General features: G+C 52.5%; 1 protein-coding gene across 3 annotated transcripts; it reads left to right on the top strand.

Moving 5' to 3' along the window:
* Nucleotides 1-524: 524 nt before the first annotated feature.
* On the top strand, nt 525-9,482 carry C1QTNF6 (C1q and tumor necrosis factor related protein 6). 3 transcript variants are annotated; one of them, XM_014963173.1, is made up of 3 exons: nt 525-678; nt 4,564-4,801; nt 6,403-9,482. In XM_014963173.1, exons 2-3 carry the CDS (start codon nt 4,570-4,572, stop codon nt 6,948-6,950), a joined length of 780 nt encoding a protein of 259 aa, XP_014818659.1. In that variant the 5' UTR covers nt 525-678; nt 4,564-4,569; the 3' UTR covers nt 6,951-9,482. The 3 variants fall into 3 exon arrangements, with proteins under 3 accessions (XP_014818659.1, XP_014818658.1, XP_014818660.1); XM_014963172.1 differs by lacking the exon at nt 525-678 and adding an exon at nt 3,572-3,745; XM_014963174.1 differs by lacking the exon at nt 525-678 and adding an exon at nt 3,867-3,954.
* Nucleotides 9,483-14,599: the final 5,117 nt, after the last annotated feature.

The following is a 14,599-nucleotide window of genomic DNA, read 5'->3' as shown; positions in this document are numbered from 1 at the left end:
ACAGGCTGGAAAAGACTCCTCTTATCATGGAATCATAGAATAGTTTGGGTTGGAAGGGACATTTAAAATTCACCTAGCGTTTCCAACCCCCTCTGCAGCCTGGCTAGAAGTAATCAGCCATCCTGATACGGCAGGGTGGCAGCTGCTATTACAGGGTAACCCAAGGGCACCCCAAAGTACTGAAGCATAAAAACACACTGCTGCCTTTTTATGTCCCCAACCTGTTTGCAGACACTATGGAAGGGCAAGGCAAAGGTACCTGGCAGTGATGGAGAGGAGGTGAGAGCAGAGCTGTGCTGTCCATCGCTTCCCAGCTCTTGAAACATGTGAGCTCTCTTTCCAAGGGTAGCAACGGCAGTAGCCAAAAAGCCTGAACTTTGCTTCCAGAAGGGAATCAGCTGTTGAGCTGAGCAAATCGTGATGCTGTGTGGGGTGGGTGGAAGGAGGGAGGGAGGGAAGAAGGGAGAGCCAAGCCTGACACGGGCCAGAGCACGGGGGGGAGGCACTCACAAAGGCCTCGGAGGCAGGATGGAAAAGACAGTAATTACATAAAAGCACTTGGCGAGCATCTGGCTGGAGTCAGCTGGGCCCCGCCGGCCCTCCCTCCCCGCGCTGCTCAGCAGGAGCAGCTGAGGATACGGATAACCCAGCGTGGGACCCCTCCGGAGGGGAGCAGAGGTAAGAGGTCCTCTGCTTCCCCTCCCGGCTTGTGATGCTCTTAGAAAGTGGGGGCAGAGGGGTGGGGGGAAAGGGGAAAGGGAAAGCAGCTACGGTGGAGGAGAAGCAGCCAGGAAGGGCAATGTAAGGGGCTGTTTCTCTGCCTCTTGGTGTGGATGATGCCTTTGCCCCAGAGGTTTTGGTGAGGGAGGAGCTGTGAAGGGCGGGTGTGTGGGTGTTTGTGGGTGGATGTGGGTACGTGTGTACGTGTAGCAGGGCAGGGGATCCACATGTGCAGCAGGAGAGCTGAGCTGTACACAGGGGCTGGAAAGGGGAGAAAACATCCGAGTGATTTTTCTTCCTTCTGTACCTGTGGTAGAGAGGGTTAATAGGATGGAGGCAGTCACTGGGGGAGAGTCAGGCTGTATCCTGTGTCCTCCTCCTTTGCCCCTGTTGGGGGTGGACGTGCAGGAGAAGGGAGGAAATGTTGAAGGAGGAGGAAGCAGCTGCTTTTGAGCAGGGATTGTTGCAGTCCAATCTGGCCAGAGCTTCCCTGGGCTGCCTCCAAGGCAGAGTGTGTGATGAGGGAGAGAGAAGATTGTTGAGCACACAAGGTGCCTTCAGGCTTGGGTTACACTTAAAAGCGTGGCTGGCACAGAGCTATTGGACAGCATTCTCAAAACTCGTATCTTTGAGTGCTCAGCCATACAAGCCAAAACCTCCTGCAAATGTGGCTGCCCTGGCAAAACGTTGCTGGTACAGCCAGTTCCCTCCAGGGAGCGAGGAGATATTACCCTGGCAGAAGTGTCTTTGCTGGCATAAACTGCTGCCCAGCTGGGCAATGCCACCAGTGCAAGTCTTTGTTTGGTGGCTCCCTGCAGGTCCCCATTCAGCTCAGATGAGACATTAAACACAAAGTCCTGCTCACTGCCCACTCTGAGCTGTTCTTGCAGTCGGATGAGACAAAGGCAAAGGCCCCAGCTGATGACATCCTCCACAAAAAACATTTGTTTGGCTGTGAGCAACTCAGGATTGCAGATGGAAGTGGGGGGCAGAAATGATAACAATGGCCTCCCTGTTACCTGTTCCCCTTGGAAAGGTAGAATAGGCCAGACATCAGGACAAGAGCTGCAAAAGGGGAGAATAATAAGCCAGGAAGGAAAACCTGAAGGAGTGAGGCACTGCAATAGCTTTGATGGGACAGAGAGGAACTTTGCCTTCGGTGTCAGTCTCTGAGTTGTCATGCACCCCAGAAAATGTATTAACTCTCAATAGTACTGGCAGCTGCCGACATCCCCACCAGCAGCAGGCAGGAGTAGACAACACAACGGAGCACAAAAACCTGCTTCTGTCAGCTGGCAAGGCCCCACTAGCAAGAAGTGTTGAGCTAACCTTTCCCCATCCCGTTTTCCAAAAGGGGAAACAGGCTCAGGCAGACGTAGGAGACTTGCAGTGGGTCTCATTGCATGTCAGTGCTGGAGCCCGGCTAGGAAGTCATGAGCAGAGCAGCAAATTTCTTGGTCCTCTTCCCACCCCAGCTGAGAGGCATGTTCACTCCATGTTCATTGAGCTCCAGGCTGACAGGCAGCCTGAGAATATCTCCAGGCCTCCCAGCCCCCCTTCCTCCCTTCCCCCCAGCACATATTTTCCCAGAGTTTTCCGCTTGCTTCTCCAGTGGTTCTGGGGTCCTGCCAAACGCCAGCCACTCTCTGGGAAGCGGGGCCTCCCATTCCCAAACCAAACAAATGGGAGAAGGAAAACAGAAAAAAAAAAAAAAGTCTAAGCACACGTAGACACACATAAAACCCTTTCCCCCTCAGAAACCTTGGAGCCTTCTCCAGCTTCTCTTGGAAATTGCAGGAGGCACAGTGCTGACTTGGCACTTCTGGCCCCTGCAGAAGAGAGCTATTGCCCATCCTTCCTTCTGCCTCTCAAAGATATATGTGTGCACACACCCACAGGGTATAAGTAAATTCCCAAATCCAGTTTTGCTGCAGGGTGGATCCCCAAAATCCTCTTCCCAACAGATTTTGCAGTGTAAGAAAAGTCTCCTGTCTGCCCCCTCCCCCCCAACAATTCCTCCCCCCAAAATGCCCTTCATTCCCAGGTTCTGGCGTAGCCACGTAGTGCTCACCCCAACAGCACAAGCATGTCAGCTCGGCACCAGGCTGAGGGCAAAGATCACGGCCAGGGTTTGCTCCAGATCCTCAGTTTTGCTGGCAGGCAGATCCCCACAGCCGGGCTGTGCTTCAGGCCAGGCACACCCCTCCCGTGCAAAATGCTCAGCCCGGGACCTAACCGGGGGACATGACTGGGGGATGACATGTGCCAGAGTGCAAGGCTTGGGGCTCTGCCCGGGGAGAGGGGATGACCAGAGAGGGAAAAATCTGATGCCTCTCCCAGTTGGCAGATCAGCCTGCTAGAAAGATCGTGCCTGGGTCAAGGGGCCATGGTGACGTGCAGAAGAAACAATGCAGGAGGGAATGAAAGATGAATTTTGGGGACTATGAGTGGGACAGGCACAGCTGAGGAGAGAGCATGGGCAGCCAAGTGAAAGGCTAATGCATGGAACAAGGGACTAATGCAGAGGAGTGAGAGCAGAGTCCTGGACCATCCCACCTGAAGGAAAGTCTGGGTCTTGCACCCATTCACCTCACCTTGCCCGTCCTGAGATGCTCACGGTGGGACACTGTCCCTGCTGCCTGCCCACCCTTTGCACCCTGTGCTGCCCACATTTTGCTGACCAAGGGTAAGCCGTTTGGAAGCGAAAAGGCAGAGAGAAAAAAAAAAAAAAAAAATATATATATATATATATATGGAAAATGCCCTACCCAGGAAAGAGTTAAAAGGCGCCGAAACCCAAGCCGGTTTGCAATGGAGAGAGCCCAAAGCCAGGGAGGGGAAGGGAGGGAGAGGAGAGGGGAGGGAGCAGGTCCAAGCCCAGCTTGCGCACCCAGCCAGCGCTCAGCAGCGCCTGTGCCAAAAGCCAGCTTTCTTAAAGCCATGGGCCCGGGGGCCGGCTTTGCAGGCGGAGGGGAACCGGCGAGCAGGGGCTGGGAAGTCCAGAGGGGAGCCCTCAGCCTCCGGGGTGAGCTGCCACCATGGGCTGGGGTGCAGGCAGAGGGAAGGGGGGGCAGAGGCTGGGAAAGGGGTTTCTCAGCTTGCTTGCGTGTCTCTCTTTCGTAAGCATAATTCTCTGGAGGCTGCCGGCTCCCAGCTTGGCTTCCTTCACCCTCTGCTGCGGAGCAGCTCCCTTCTGGTCTCTGCAAAGGAGAAGCCGGCCATCCCGTTGGGAAGGTGCTGGGGTCTGGCTGAGCACACAACTGAGCGCTGCTGGGAGGGGGCTGAGGCACAGAGAGGGATGGGATTTGGGGGGTGGGGGGGGAGAAGGGGCTGAAGTTACATTCCCAGGCCAAAAACCTGGGTCAGACTCCAGCTGGGACATGGGAGGTTAAAGGGTTAACTCCCGTGAAGAGTTGATACCTTGTGACTGGAGGATTGGAGAAGTTTTTTACAGCTGTCTCCACGGACTCAGCATGCTTTTGCTAAAGGGGCTGTGTGGTTTGCCATGTCTCCTTCCTCTATCCCAGCCTGGGGACTGAATCTTCTAGTGGCTCCGACGGTTTGCCTGGTGAGGGTCAAGCCCTTTTCCAGGGCTGGCACCTAGTCTCCATTGGTTTGGGCAGAAGGGTGTGGGGCATCCTTTTGGGCTGTGCGGTTGCTACTCAGATTGCAGCCTCGAACCTCCAGGGACTTCAAGCATGTAAACTCCCTCCACAGGACAATGCCATTCCATCCCACCCCTTGGCTCCAGCCACAGAAAGATGTTTTGTGGTGATCTCTGCTCCATCCCCCATGTCCTCCCATTCTTATACCTCACTCTGGCACTTCCTCATATCTTCCCAGGTCACCATGGACATAACGTACCTGCGCACACCCCTGGCCTTCTTTCTTCTCCCTCTTGTTGTGCTTGGGGCACCCACTGATGAACCCAACCTCACAGAACCAGCCCCTGGTACTTGCAAGCGCTGTTGTGACCCACCGGACTCTTCCACAGATGCCCCACCGCTCCCTCCCAGCCACCAGCCCTGGCCCTACCCAGTGCCAGAGGTCCGTCCCTATATCAACATCACCATACTGAAGGGTAAGTGCCCACCTTGTCCCCGGGATGCCAGGCCCTGCTCAGGGACCGGTGGCACTGCAGAGGAAGTGACAGCTGGGTTGCTGGCGTGCTGGTTATGCCAGATGCCATCCCAAAGGGTATGTGCCCACAGACACTGCACCCAGGGTTTAGATGTTCCTGCTATGATCAAGAGTAGCCTGGGGGGAGGGAAGGCAGTGCATATCCCTGCTGTGACCTCGGTGTCTCAGGATGCTGCCTGCCACCAGCTCTTCTTCCCTGTTAGCACAGGAGTGGCAGTGGCAGCTTCTTGCCAAGCTGGGAGGATGCCTTCCTTGCTTCAGACTTCCAGAGTCCTGTAGTGCCTGAGGGAAGGAGCAGTCTCTATCCAGCTGCAAAATAAGCAGGTTTGGAGGGTGGGCATTGGCACCTGGGAGGGCTGAGGGAAAACCTTCTCCAGCTCCATGGGTCTCGTGCGTTTTGGAGCGGGAGGAGGGCAAGGGGAGGCAGCAGTTACCTCCAGGGTAACTGGCAGTGACCCTCAGCTCATTCCACTCTGCAGTGGCTGGCTTGCCTAACGGGAAAAGGCTCCCTATTTTAGATCAGCTCCTCCCTTAGGGCTCCCCTTTTAGCCTTTGCTGTGGGCAAAAGCCTGTTCCCAGCTGGATCCTGCTCCACTCACTTATTGTTGCCCTGTGGTTCCTCTGGGCTAGCTGGGCAGATGCTCCCCCTTCCCTGCCCAGCCTGGAAATAGCTGCAATCCATCAAAGCTCAGAAGTGTATCTGGGGCAGAAAGAGGCCTGGACTAGAGCAGTGTGCTGCAGTACTGTGCAGGAGATGGAGAGGAGGAAAAGAACAAAGTCCAAATGTGGGATGCTGTCACTTGTGCTGGAGGCTGCTCTGACCACCATTTCTTCTCTACACACAAAATAGGTTCTAGTGCTGCTTTCTCTCTGTATTGATGCTTGCCCAAGTGTGTGACAGGGAACACACAAACGCCAGGGTAGAACTGCAGCATTAATTATACTGGATGACCAAAGGATGTCAAGGTACTGTTGTCAAAGTACTAGCCCTCTAACTTGCACTGCACCATCCGCCAAGTCCAGCTTGCATCTTTTCCCTCTGACTGACCCTCGTTGTCCCTCTCTAGTCATATTCTTCCACAGGCATTAGCACTTATTCCCCATCTCCAGCCTACAGAAAGGACAGTATTCACACTACATGGATAACTGGCTCATGGAAGAAGTGTGCAGGAGGGCAAAGGCTGTGTTGGAGGTAAAGGAGTGTGGAAGAAGAAGAAGAGGTAAAAGCCTCAGTGGTACTTTCTAATGCTGGGCTCCATCTCAGGCTGAAGTCTCCTAGGGACAGGTCCTGGTGCCTCCAGCAAGGCTGTATCATGTGGTAAGCAGGGGGTTTGTAGAGAAAGAGACCCCAGTCACACCCAGAGCTCTGCTAGCTCCTTTCCCATGAAACACAATGATATTGTGATCCTCAGGATCATTCCTTCTTCTGGTGTTGCCCCATCCCTGAGCAATCCTCTGTCTCCTTGTTAGGCCTTTTCACTGCTACTTGCATCTCTCCCTCTGATATTACACAGGAGTTGTGTCCTCTGCTTCCTCTTGTAGGAGACAAAGGAGACCGAGGAGAGCCTGGGATGCCAGGGAAATGGGGCAAAGAAGGACCACGAGGTGAGCGGGGTGCCCAGGGCCCGAAAGGCAGTAAAGGACAGATGGGCACAGCAGGAGACCCCTGCAAGCATCAGTACGCTGCGTTCTCCGTTGGTCGCAAGAAAGCGCTGCACAGTAGTGAGGGCTTCCAGGTCTTGATCTTCGACACCGTCTTTGTCAACCTCTACAGCCACTTTGACATGTTCAATGGCAAATTCTACTGCTATGTAGGTGGACTTTACTATTTCAGCCTCAACGTCCACACCTGGAACTTCAAGGAGACCTACATGCACATCATGCACAATGAAGAAGAGGCGGTCATCTTGTACGCCCAACCCAGCGACCGCAGCATCATGCAGAGCCAGAGCCTCATGCTGGAGCTTCAGGAAAATGATGAGATCTGGGTGAGGCTCTACAAGCGGGAGCGGGAGAATGCCATTTACAGTGATGATGTTGATGTGTACATCACCTTCAATGGGTACCTGGTCAAGCCCAGCCTTGACTAACTGACCCTCCTCCTCCTTGGGGCCTCTTTGGCCTTTTCCTTCTTCCTCTCTCTCTCCCTTTACTGCCCGCAACCACTGCAAGTCACTTGGAAATGGGCCTGTCAAGTCTCAGGCATTGAGTGTGAAACTTGCCACACTGGCTCCCACCTCACGCTCTCTTGTAGCCAGGCCTGTACCTGTCCACTTACAGCGTGACACTACCATCTCTCGTCCCCTCACCTCGTGACCCCAACTTATGTTATTGGCTTCTTCTAAATCTGCCAGTAAACTGTGCCTGCCTGGCATTTAGGGCCCTACAGCAGGAGGAAGGCTAAAATGCTGCTCCTGGGGATGTGTCCCTTCTTGGGGCTTCATACACAAAAGGCTGCCATTGAAAGGGCTAGAAAGTCCCCACTGCCCGGGTACATTCTGGCTCCTCTCGGTCCTGACTATAGAGGCCAGTTTTGCAGCCTACAACATGGCCTTAATGTCACCTGTCACACCTGTAGTCTGGAGAGCAGACTGGGGTCTGATGGCCTCCTGTAGCACAAGGAAGATGTAGCAGCAGTGACAGGTGACACTGTCTTTTCAAAAAGGGGACTGTTGACCTTCTGAAGTTTGTAACTGGCTTTCCTCAGACACTCTTCTGGGTCAGTGCCCAAGCTGGCTGGAAAATCTAGGCCTGGTGGGATTGCCCTCCTCAGTGCCAACTCTCGTTCTTTTAAGAAATTATGGGCCAGACAGCCAGATCCTTCAGAGGCATCTGCTATTGAACCAGTAGAGCTCACCACTTATTCCCACTAGGGATCCTAAGTATAGAACAAGAGAGAGAGATATGACCCTACCAGACCTCCCTCCCAAACTTCCCCTGGCTTGATACTTGGTCTCAGTTCCCCAGCTCTGGGAGGCTAGTCCAGACAATGAACCCAAATCTGGTCTCTTCTGTAGCAGAGGTGCACTCGTGCCCTTCCATTGGTATCAGAGGTCATCCTGAACACTTGTTGATGTGAGGGAAGAGTCAGGGCTGGGTCCCGCCTTCTGTGTCCTCCTGAAGGGGGTTCTCCCACCCTGGCATTGAGGGACCACTGTCTCAGGATCTGACTTGGAGGTTGTAAGGGCAATTGCAGTTAAATCAGTTCCAAACCTGGGCAGGTTGGCACCTCTTTGCCTCTGTGATGGAAAAAAGATAGAGGTGAGACTACACCACCTCACTCCAGCCTTAAAAGCTTCCCTGACACGTTTTGTGCCCTTTTCTGGCAATCTCATCAGAGCAACTGAGAAAAACACGTGGCCAAAACAAACCCTCGCTCTTCTTGTCAGGTTAGAGATGTTGCAGTGGGAAAGGAATGCCAGCGGTAGGATTTTCTAGTACCATTTGTATTGGTCTCACACTGCTCTCACTCACATCCCTCTGGGATCACTTCGGTCCTGGGGAGAGCAGGTGAGGTTCTCAGCACTTTGAGAAACCTACTTCCACATGTCGTGATGCTCCCGTAAACAGTGGTGCCAAGCGTTGTCAGTTTTTTGAGTCTCAGGACAGGACAAGCAGGAGAAACTGTATTTCTCCTCTGCCCATTACTTATAATGAAGTCTTCCGATGTATTTAGCTTCTGTGGTCTCATGATTAGCCATGTCTGTAGCACCTGGGACTAACCAGAGCTCTCCCATAGGAGATATGCATCATTATGCAGGACTAGGTCCGGTACACTCAGCCCAGGATGGCGAAGGCACAGGGACCCAGGCTAAATATTAAAAATGAACTTGAGAGAATTGCAGGACATTTTCTCTCTTGCCCTGTTTACTTACCCTCCCCACTTTGCTAAGGAAGCTGTACAGACTGGAATGAGTTTTAGGCACTTTCCACACTTAATCCTCCCCACCACTGTCACTGAGGCAATGGCTATAAAAACAAGGTTTCACTAAGGCAAAGCGGGTTTTTCCCAGGAAAACATGTGATGATGGGATCATGGGAACTAAGGGAGGATGAGTTTCTGCCCTTCTCTTAGCAGGTCAAGCATATGGAATTGCTCAGTGATGGGATTTCAGGCAGTAGAGAAGCAGCAGCGTGCTGGAGGTGACGCTCCAATCTGAATCCCATTCTCTTTTCCTCAGCAGGCTGCAAACCCAGATATTGTCTATTTACAGTGCATAGTGCCCCTGTGTCTCCCTGAAGAGAAGCAAGCCTCTCTAACACTGAATATCTCTAGAAACAAGCTTCCTTCTTCCTCCTTCTCTTCTTGATATTTGAATGCCAGTGATAGGTTTCATGTGCTATCCATGAGCAGCCAGATGGTGCCTGATGCACATGAGAGAGGAGGGCGGGGGGACCAAAGGGTGTATTTAACAGGCTTCTTGGTGCTAAACAAGATGGCAATCCCTTGGTGCTAAATCAGATTTCAGGAGTATTGTGTACTTTCTGGACGGTGTAGCAGGCTGAGTTGTGATGTACTGTGGAATTAATGGTGCTTTATGTTACAAAACCAAACAAACTACGAGAACTTTTGTGTATATATACATATTTTTTTCAGTAGTATTAAACTTTTTTCCCTCGTTGTTTTGCACTTAGATTTGCTTTTCCTTCCTAACCTATTCCTTCTAGCTCTGGTTATCGCCGAATAGTGTGATGGAAAAGACACCGACCTGAAAGAGACAGGTATAAATTCTAACTCAGCTCTGAAACTTCCCTGGGCAATCCATGACATTCTTATGTCTGTTTCCTCTGTGGAGAACCATTACCTTAAGATTTTACTGCTTGAACGCTTCTAATAACAATCACTCCTCTTTGCTGGGAAAGATTTAAGCAAATTCAAGGAAGGATTCTTTGGAAATTACCAAAAAGCCAGAACAATAGAATGGGTTGGAGGATTAGGCTTCAAGTACCTAACTAATTATATTGAGGAAGGCTGGGCTGGTAATGGAGTTGTCTTAAGGGGAATCAGACCCATTATCTTGTGAAATTTTTAGCATATCCTTCTATCTAGTACTTAGTAAGCATGTGTGTTTTCTGTTTTCCCTGTGGAGTTTCTCTTTTCTGTGCCAAGAAGTGAAAGCCAGGAAGTGCAAATGTAAAAGGGACATTGAACTCTTCACTAGACACTTGAGCTTGCTAACAACGGTGTGAGTGGCAGTTCCAGAGTTAAGCTGGACACATATTTTTGGAAGAACTTTGTGTGATAAGAAAGACTTGAGGTTCAAGTCAGAGGTGGAAAGACAAGTGGCAATTGCCCATAAAGTTGGCAAAAATGGGGAGACATGAGGGGGCAGTGGAGACTTGCAGGCTTGAGTGTAAGATCTAGGAGGGGTAGCATCCTAAGGACAGGGAGATGCCTTTGGAGGTCTCAATGCAGGTCAAAGAGGTAAGTAGGGTCTTGTTTAACATCTTTGGGATTTGGACTGAGGGTACTCATGCTGAAGTGGAGGAATGGACAAGAAAACAAGAGCAGATGCCCATATAGGACCTTCTGGTTTGAGTTTAATTCATCTTCACATAGCTTCTCCTGTGGTTTGATATGTACCAGACGCTTCATTTGGCAAGGGGTGGAAAACAATCACACGCATCCTTACAGGCCTCTTTGGTCCCATGTCAGGCACAGAGCTATGGCTATATATATCCTAGTAAATGCAATACTCTATCAGGTCGGAGCCCAGCCTTCTTCACATGTTTTATTTACTTCTGAGGAAACAGATAGAAATGTGTCCTCAGGAAGTACAGGGGTTGAGCCTGTGCATGTTCCTGGCCCCTTGAGGTGAGATACTGGTAGATTGGAGGTGACTTTGTCACAGTTACAAAATGTGAGTAGTGAAGGAGGAGGGAGGAGAGGAAATGTGTAGCTAGACCTTCTAGAAAAGTTTTTCTATGATTCAGTCCTTCAGCCACTTGCAGAGGAACATGTCAGCTGAAGAGTCTCTTCAGCCAAATCCCTTGGGGCTAAGATGCCTGGTGACACGCAGGGTCTGTAGTCTGTGCTACCCGTCACACCATGGATGCCCAGCTGGGGAGTTGCTGTAGGTGAAACTCAGCTCAGGCCAGGTTGACCCTGCCATTCTGTTGTAGGCATGAGGGCTACACTGGGTCAAACCAGCCCTGCTGCTCTGCCAGAGGGTGAAGTGCTCTCCCTGAAAGCCATTCAGACCTCCATTCACTTCATTCATCCCGTGGCTGGGTCCTTTTCCATGCAATGGGACTGCTTGGTGGTATGCGAGCCTGGGGCTGGTGACAGCCAGGACATGTCTCCCAGGCAAAGAAAGAAGCATGCCCTGAGGTGGGCAGCTATAGCACTACCCCCGGGGCCCTGAGTCTCTTTTCCCCTGAAAGACAGGTCCAAGCTCTGCTGCAAAGGGCTCTGCGGCCACACTTCAAGCTTGTTCAAGGTACGCACCAAGGGGCTGGCCCTTTAAACTGGCTTCCTGCGGGTTTGTGGTCTTGCAGGTATGAAAATGGGGGGGGAAGTGGGAGAGAGGAGGTAAAGGGCAGGATATGGCCCTGTCTCTGGGGAAGAAAACGTATGTCAGGGCCGGCTGAGGAGAAGCTGAAGGCTCCAAAATAGCTCCTTGCCCTGTGGTAGCTAGGCAAAAGGGGAAGAGAGAATCAGGGCAAGTAAAGGAATATAAAAGGAGACCTTTGACTCTCCTAGGGGTACTCAGCTGGGCACGAGTGGATGTGTCTGCACCCAAAGCACCAGGGAGAGCAGGGGCACGGCATAGCACCTGGCTCTGCACCTTCCCTGACCCTTTGTCACAGGTGGGGCAGGCATGGGAAAGGTCTCTGGCAGCCCCTCAAGCCTCACCCCAGCTGCCAGCCATGGTTCAGGCTCTGCCTCACGTCAGGGATTTGTGCACAATTCAGGGGGCTGCTGCATACTTCCATAGCAAGTTCCCCCTCTTTTCCAGCCTGTTGTCCCTCCTTCCCTCCCAAGCCGCCCAGTCAACCTGCTTCATTCATACCTCAGCCTTGTGTATCTCTCAGAGTCCAGGGAGGGAGAGGGGGTCATACAACGACCCAGCCAGCACTGTCCAGGCTGCAAGCAGAGCCCTCACCTCCCTCCATCCAGCACATCGCAGCCAGATGTCACCAATGGGTTGAACCTGTCCCAGATGCCCCTTTTCCTCACCTTCCCTTTCCCATTGCTGGCTGGGAGATGCCACTGGGCCCAAAGGGCTGGGTGTGAACTCTGCCCATGGCTTCATGGATGATGGGGCACAGCTACATTGCCTCATGTGGCATGGCCCTCCTCGGACCACAGTGGGAAAACGGGCATTTGCCGAGCCATGCCGGGCTTCAGAGGCCAGCCCGGTGCTCACTCTGCTATGACACCCACACATGCATACAGACACACATACCAGCCCCATATGGACATCTCTCACCTTCCTGCCAACGGAAACTGTTGCCCTTTGCAAGCCTGGCTCACTCTGAAGATGCTATCAGGAGGTGGGTAGAGGGGGGCTGAGGTTCCAGGCCTCTTTGGTACAAGCACAGCTCCCTCGCCTCATGACATGCCTCCCCCTTCTCCCACAAGCCCTCTGTGATCTCTCTCCATGCAGTTATACCATGGTGGGTGCCAGGGCAGGTTTAAATCAAAGGCTTCCGACAGTTTCTCAACCCACGGACAATTCCGTCTCTTGAGTTTGTGTCACTTAACTCACAAATGGTCAGGGAATTATTGCAAAATCTCTCCCAATCTCTGTTTGGAATGGCTAAAATGGGAGGGAGCAGGATGGAGAGCTCTTGAGTTGGAGAAGCTAAGGAGTAGGGGGCTTCCATCCACCTGGAAAGGCTGGGAATCCAGCCCTGGGTGAGTGGGAGGTGGGGGGCTGGGTTGTTTCTTTATTCGCTTTAAGCTACTTGCATCCATGACTTCAAGAAGTAAGACTGACCTGCATCAACCTCAAAGTTGCTGAGGTGCCTTGACTGCCAGGGAGTCCAGAAAATGCAAACTGTGAGGTTGGAGATGTGTCCAAGCTTCACCAGTTGCTACTGAGGAGAGTTGCACTGCTTCAAAGCAGCCAGGGAAAGAAAATATCCAGGGAGAGGTAGGAGGACAACAAGTCTTCTGTCTAACTGGCACCTGTCCTGCAGGCATAATTTTTGTTCTGATCCCCTGCTCTGAAGTCCTGACTACCCTCCAGGTGTTTGACACAACAATGTCCTAGAACAAGACGTGGGCAAAGCATCTTCAGTGGGGTGCCTGAGGCTCACTGCATTCTCCTGTTTGCCCCACACATACTTTCCTGGACTCAAAGCACTCTCCCATTTGTCCCTACAGACACTTTCCCCCCACACACCACCACCACGTCCTCAATCTTTCCCCTGAAGTAGTAGAATGGGGCAGAACACTAGAAAGGACTTCACAGGCAATCAAGCCCTGTCCCCTGCAGCCCCAGGCGGCAATTCAGCAGATCTTTTGGGCCAAGGGCCCACAGGATTACCATCCCACATGTAGTCCAAAACAAGTCCCAAGCCCTTGCTTTGCTCTGACTCACACTTCTCTCCATGTGGCATGCTGGTGGCATTGTTTGACTCGAAAGAGTCAAGACTTATGCAGGCTTTTACAGTCGCACCAAGTTTCAAGCTTGGTCCTGCAAGGCTTTGCAATGTTTTTTTTTTTGTAATTCCATATGTTCATGATATGCAAGAGTGTGAAGCACACCCCAATCTTAGGATGAGCTTGCTTCTCCCCCCTCATCCTCAACCCTGCCAGCTGTGGAGGCAGGACAGCTATGCCTTCATTGCAATGTCTAGACCAGGCAGGGAGAGTTGTGTATTGGCTCAGCCCATGACTCTTATCCTACAGGGTGGCAACCTGAGCTCTGTGGAAATGGAGAGAGGATCAAGGCATTGCCTTCTGTTTGCTGCAAGGCTTTTTTTTTCCACTCCTCCCCGCTCCTTTCTTTAAGCTCCCGTGCCAGCGCTCCTCACCATTGCAAGCAGAGAGCTCTCTGAGTGCAAAGTGCAGGGGAAGCGGTGGGAGGGTCAGGTGAGGACTGAGAAGGGCGAGAGGAAAAGGTCAGTGACGCAAGCCCAAAGCGATGGCTCTCGGCTGAGCTGCTCTGCTGTTTGTCCGTGCTGCGCTATTTCTACTCGGCAACAATTCACACATCTGGGGACCACAACTCCTTCCACCGCCCACGCTCTTCCTCCCCCCTCACGGGGGCTGAGGCAGGGGAGGGGGGAAGGAGGGTGAAACACTGCACCAGGCTGCCAGCATCATTTCCAAGACCTAAGGGGAAAAAACAAACCCAGAGGTCCTTTTCAACAGCCACCTTCCCTCCAGGCGCTGAGCATCTCTGGTGAAGGTCCTGCCTGCAAAGGCAGCGGGGAGAAGAGGAAGAAAGGGGGGGGGATCCTTTCTCTTGGGGTGCAGGGAAGGTCAGCGCTGGGGAAACGTGCTGACACCTTCGTCCTTGAAACACAGAAGCAACACTGCGAGTTTCCCTGTAGAATTAAGGTCTCACCTGAGTAGACCGTGGCTAGGGGAAGGGACCCTGGTGCCTGTGGACACAGTGCTGTCCTTGGCCTGTTTCCAGGGTAAGCATGCGAGTGGAGCCAAGTGCTTGATCCCCTCCGTGTTTCCCCGCTGGGCTGCAGCCCTGCGTGCCTGCCTGTGTGTGTGTTTGCGTGTGCGAATGTGTGCACAGGTGCAGGCAAGGGGCATGCCCTCCCCCCCCCCCCC

The sequence above is a fragment of the Calidris pugnax genome, unplaced genomic scaffold (genome assembly GCF_001431845.1).
Source record: "Calidris pugnax isolate Ruff unplaced genomic scaffold, ASM143184v1 scaffold44, whole genome shotgun sequence".
Lineage (NCBI taxonomy): Eukaryota > Metazoa > Chordata > Aves > Charadriiformes > Scolopacidae > Calidris > Calidris pugnax.
This window is presented reverse-complemented; position numbering and strand designations above follow the sequence as displayed.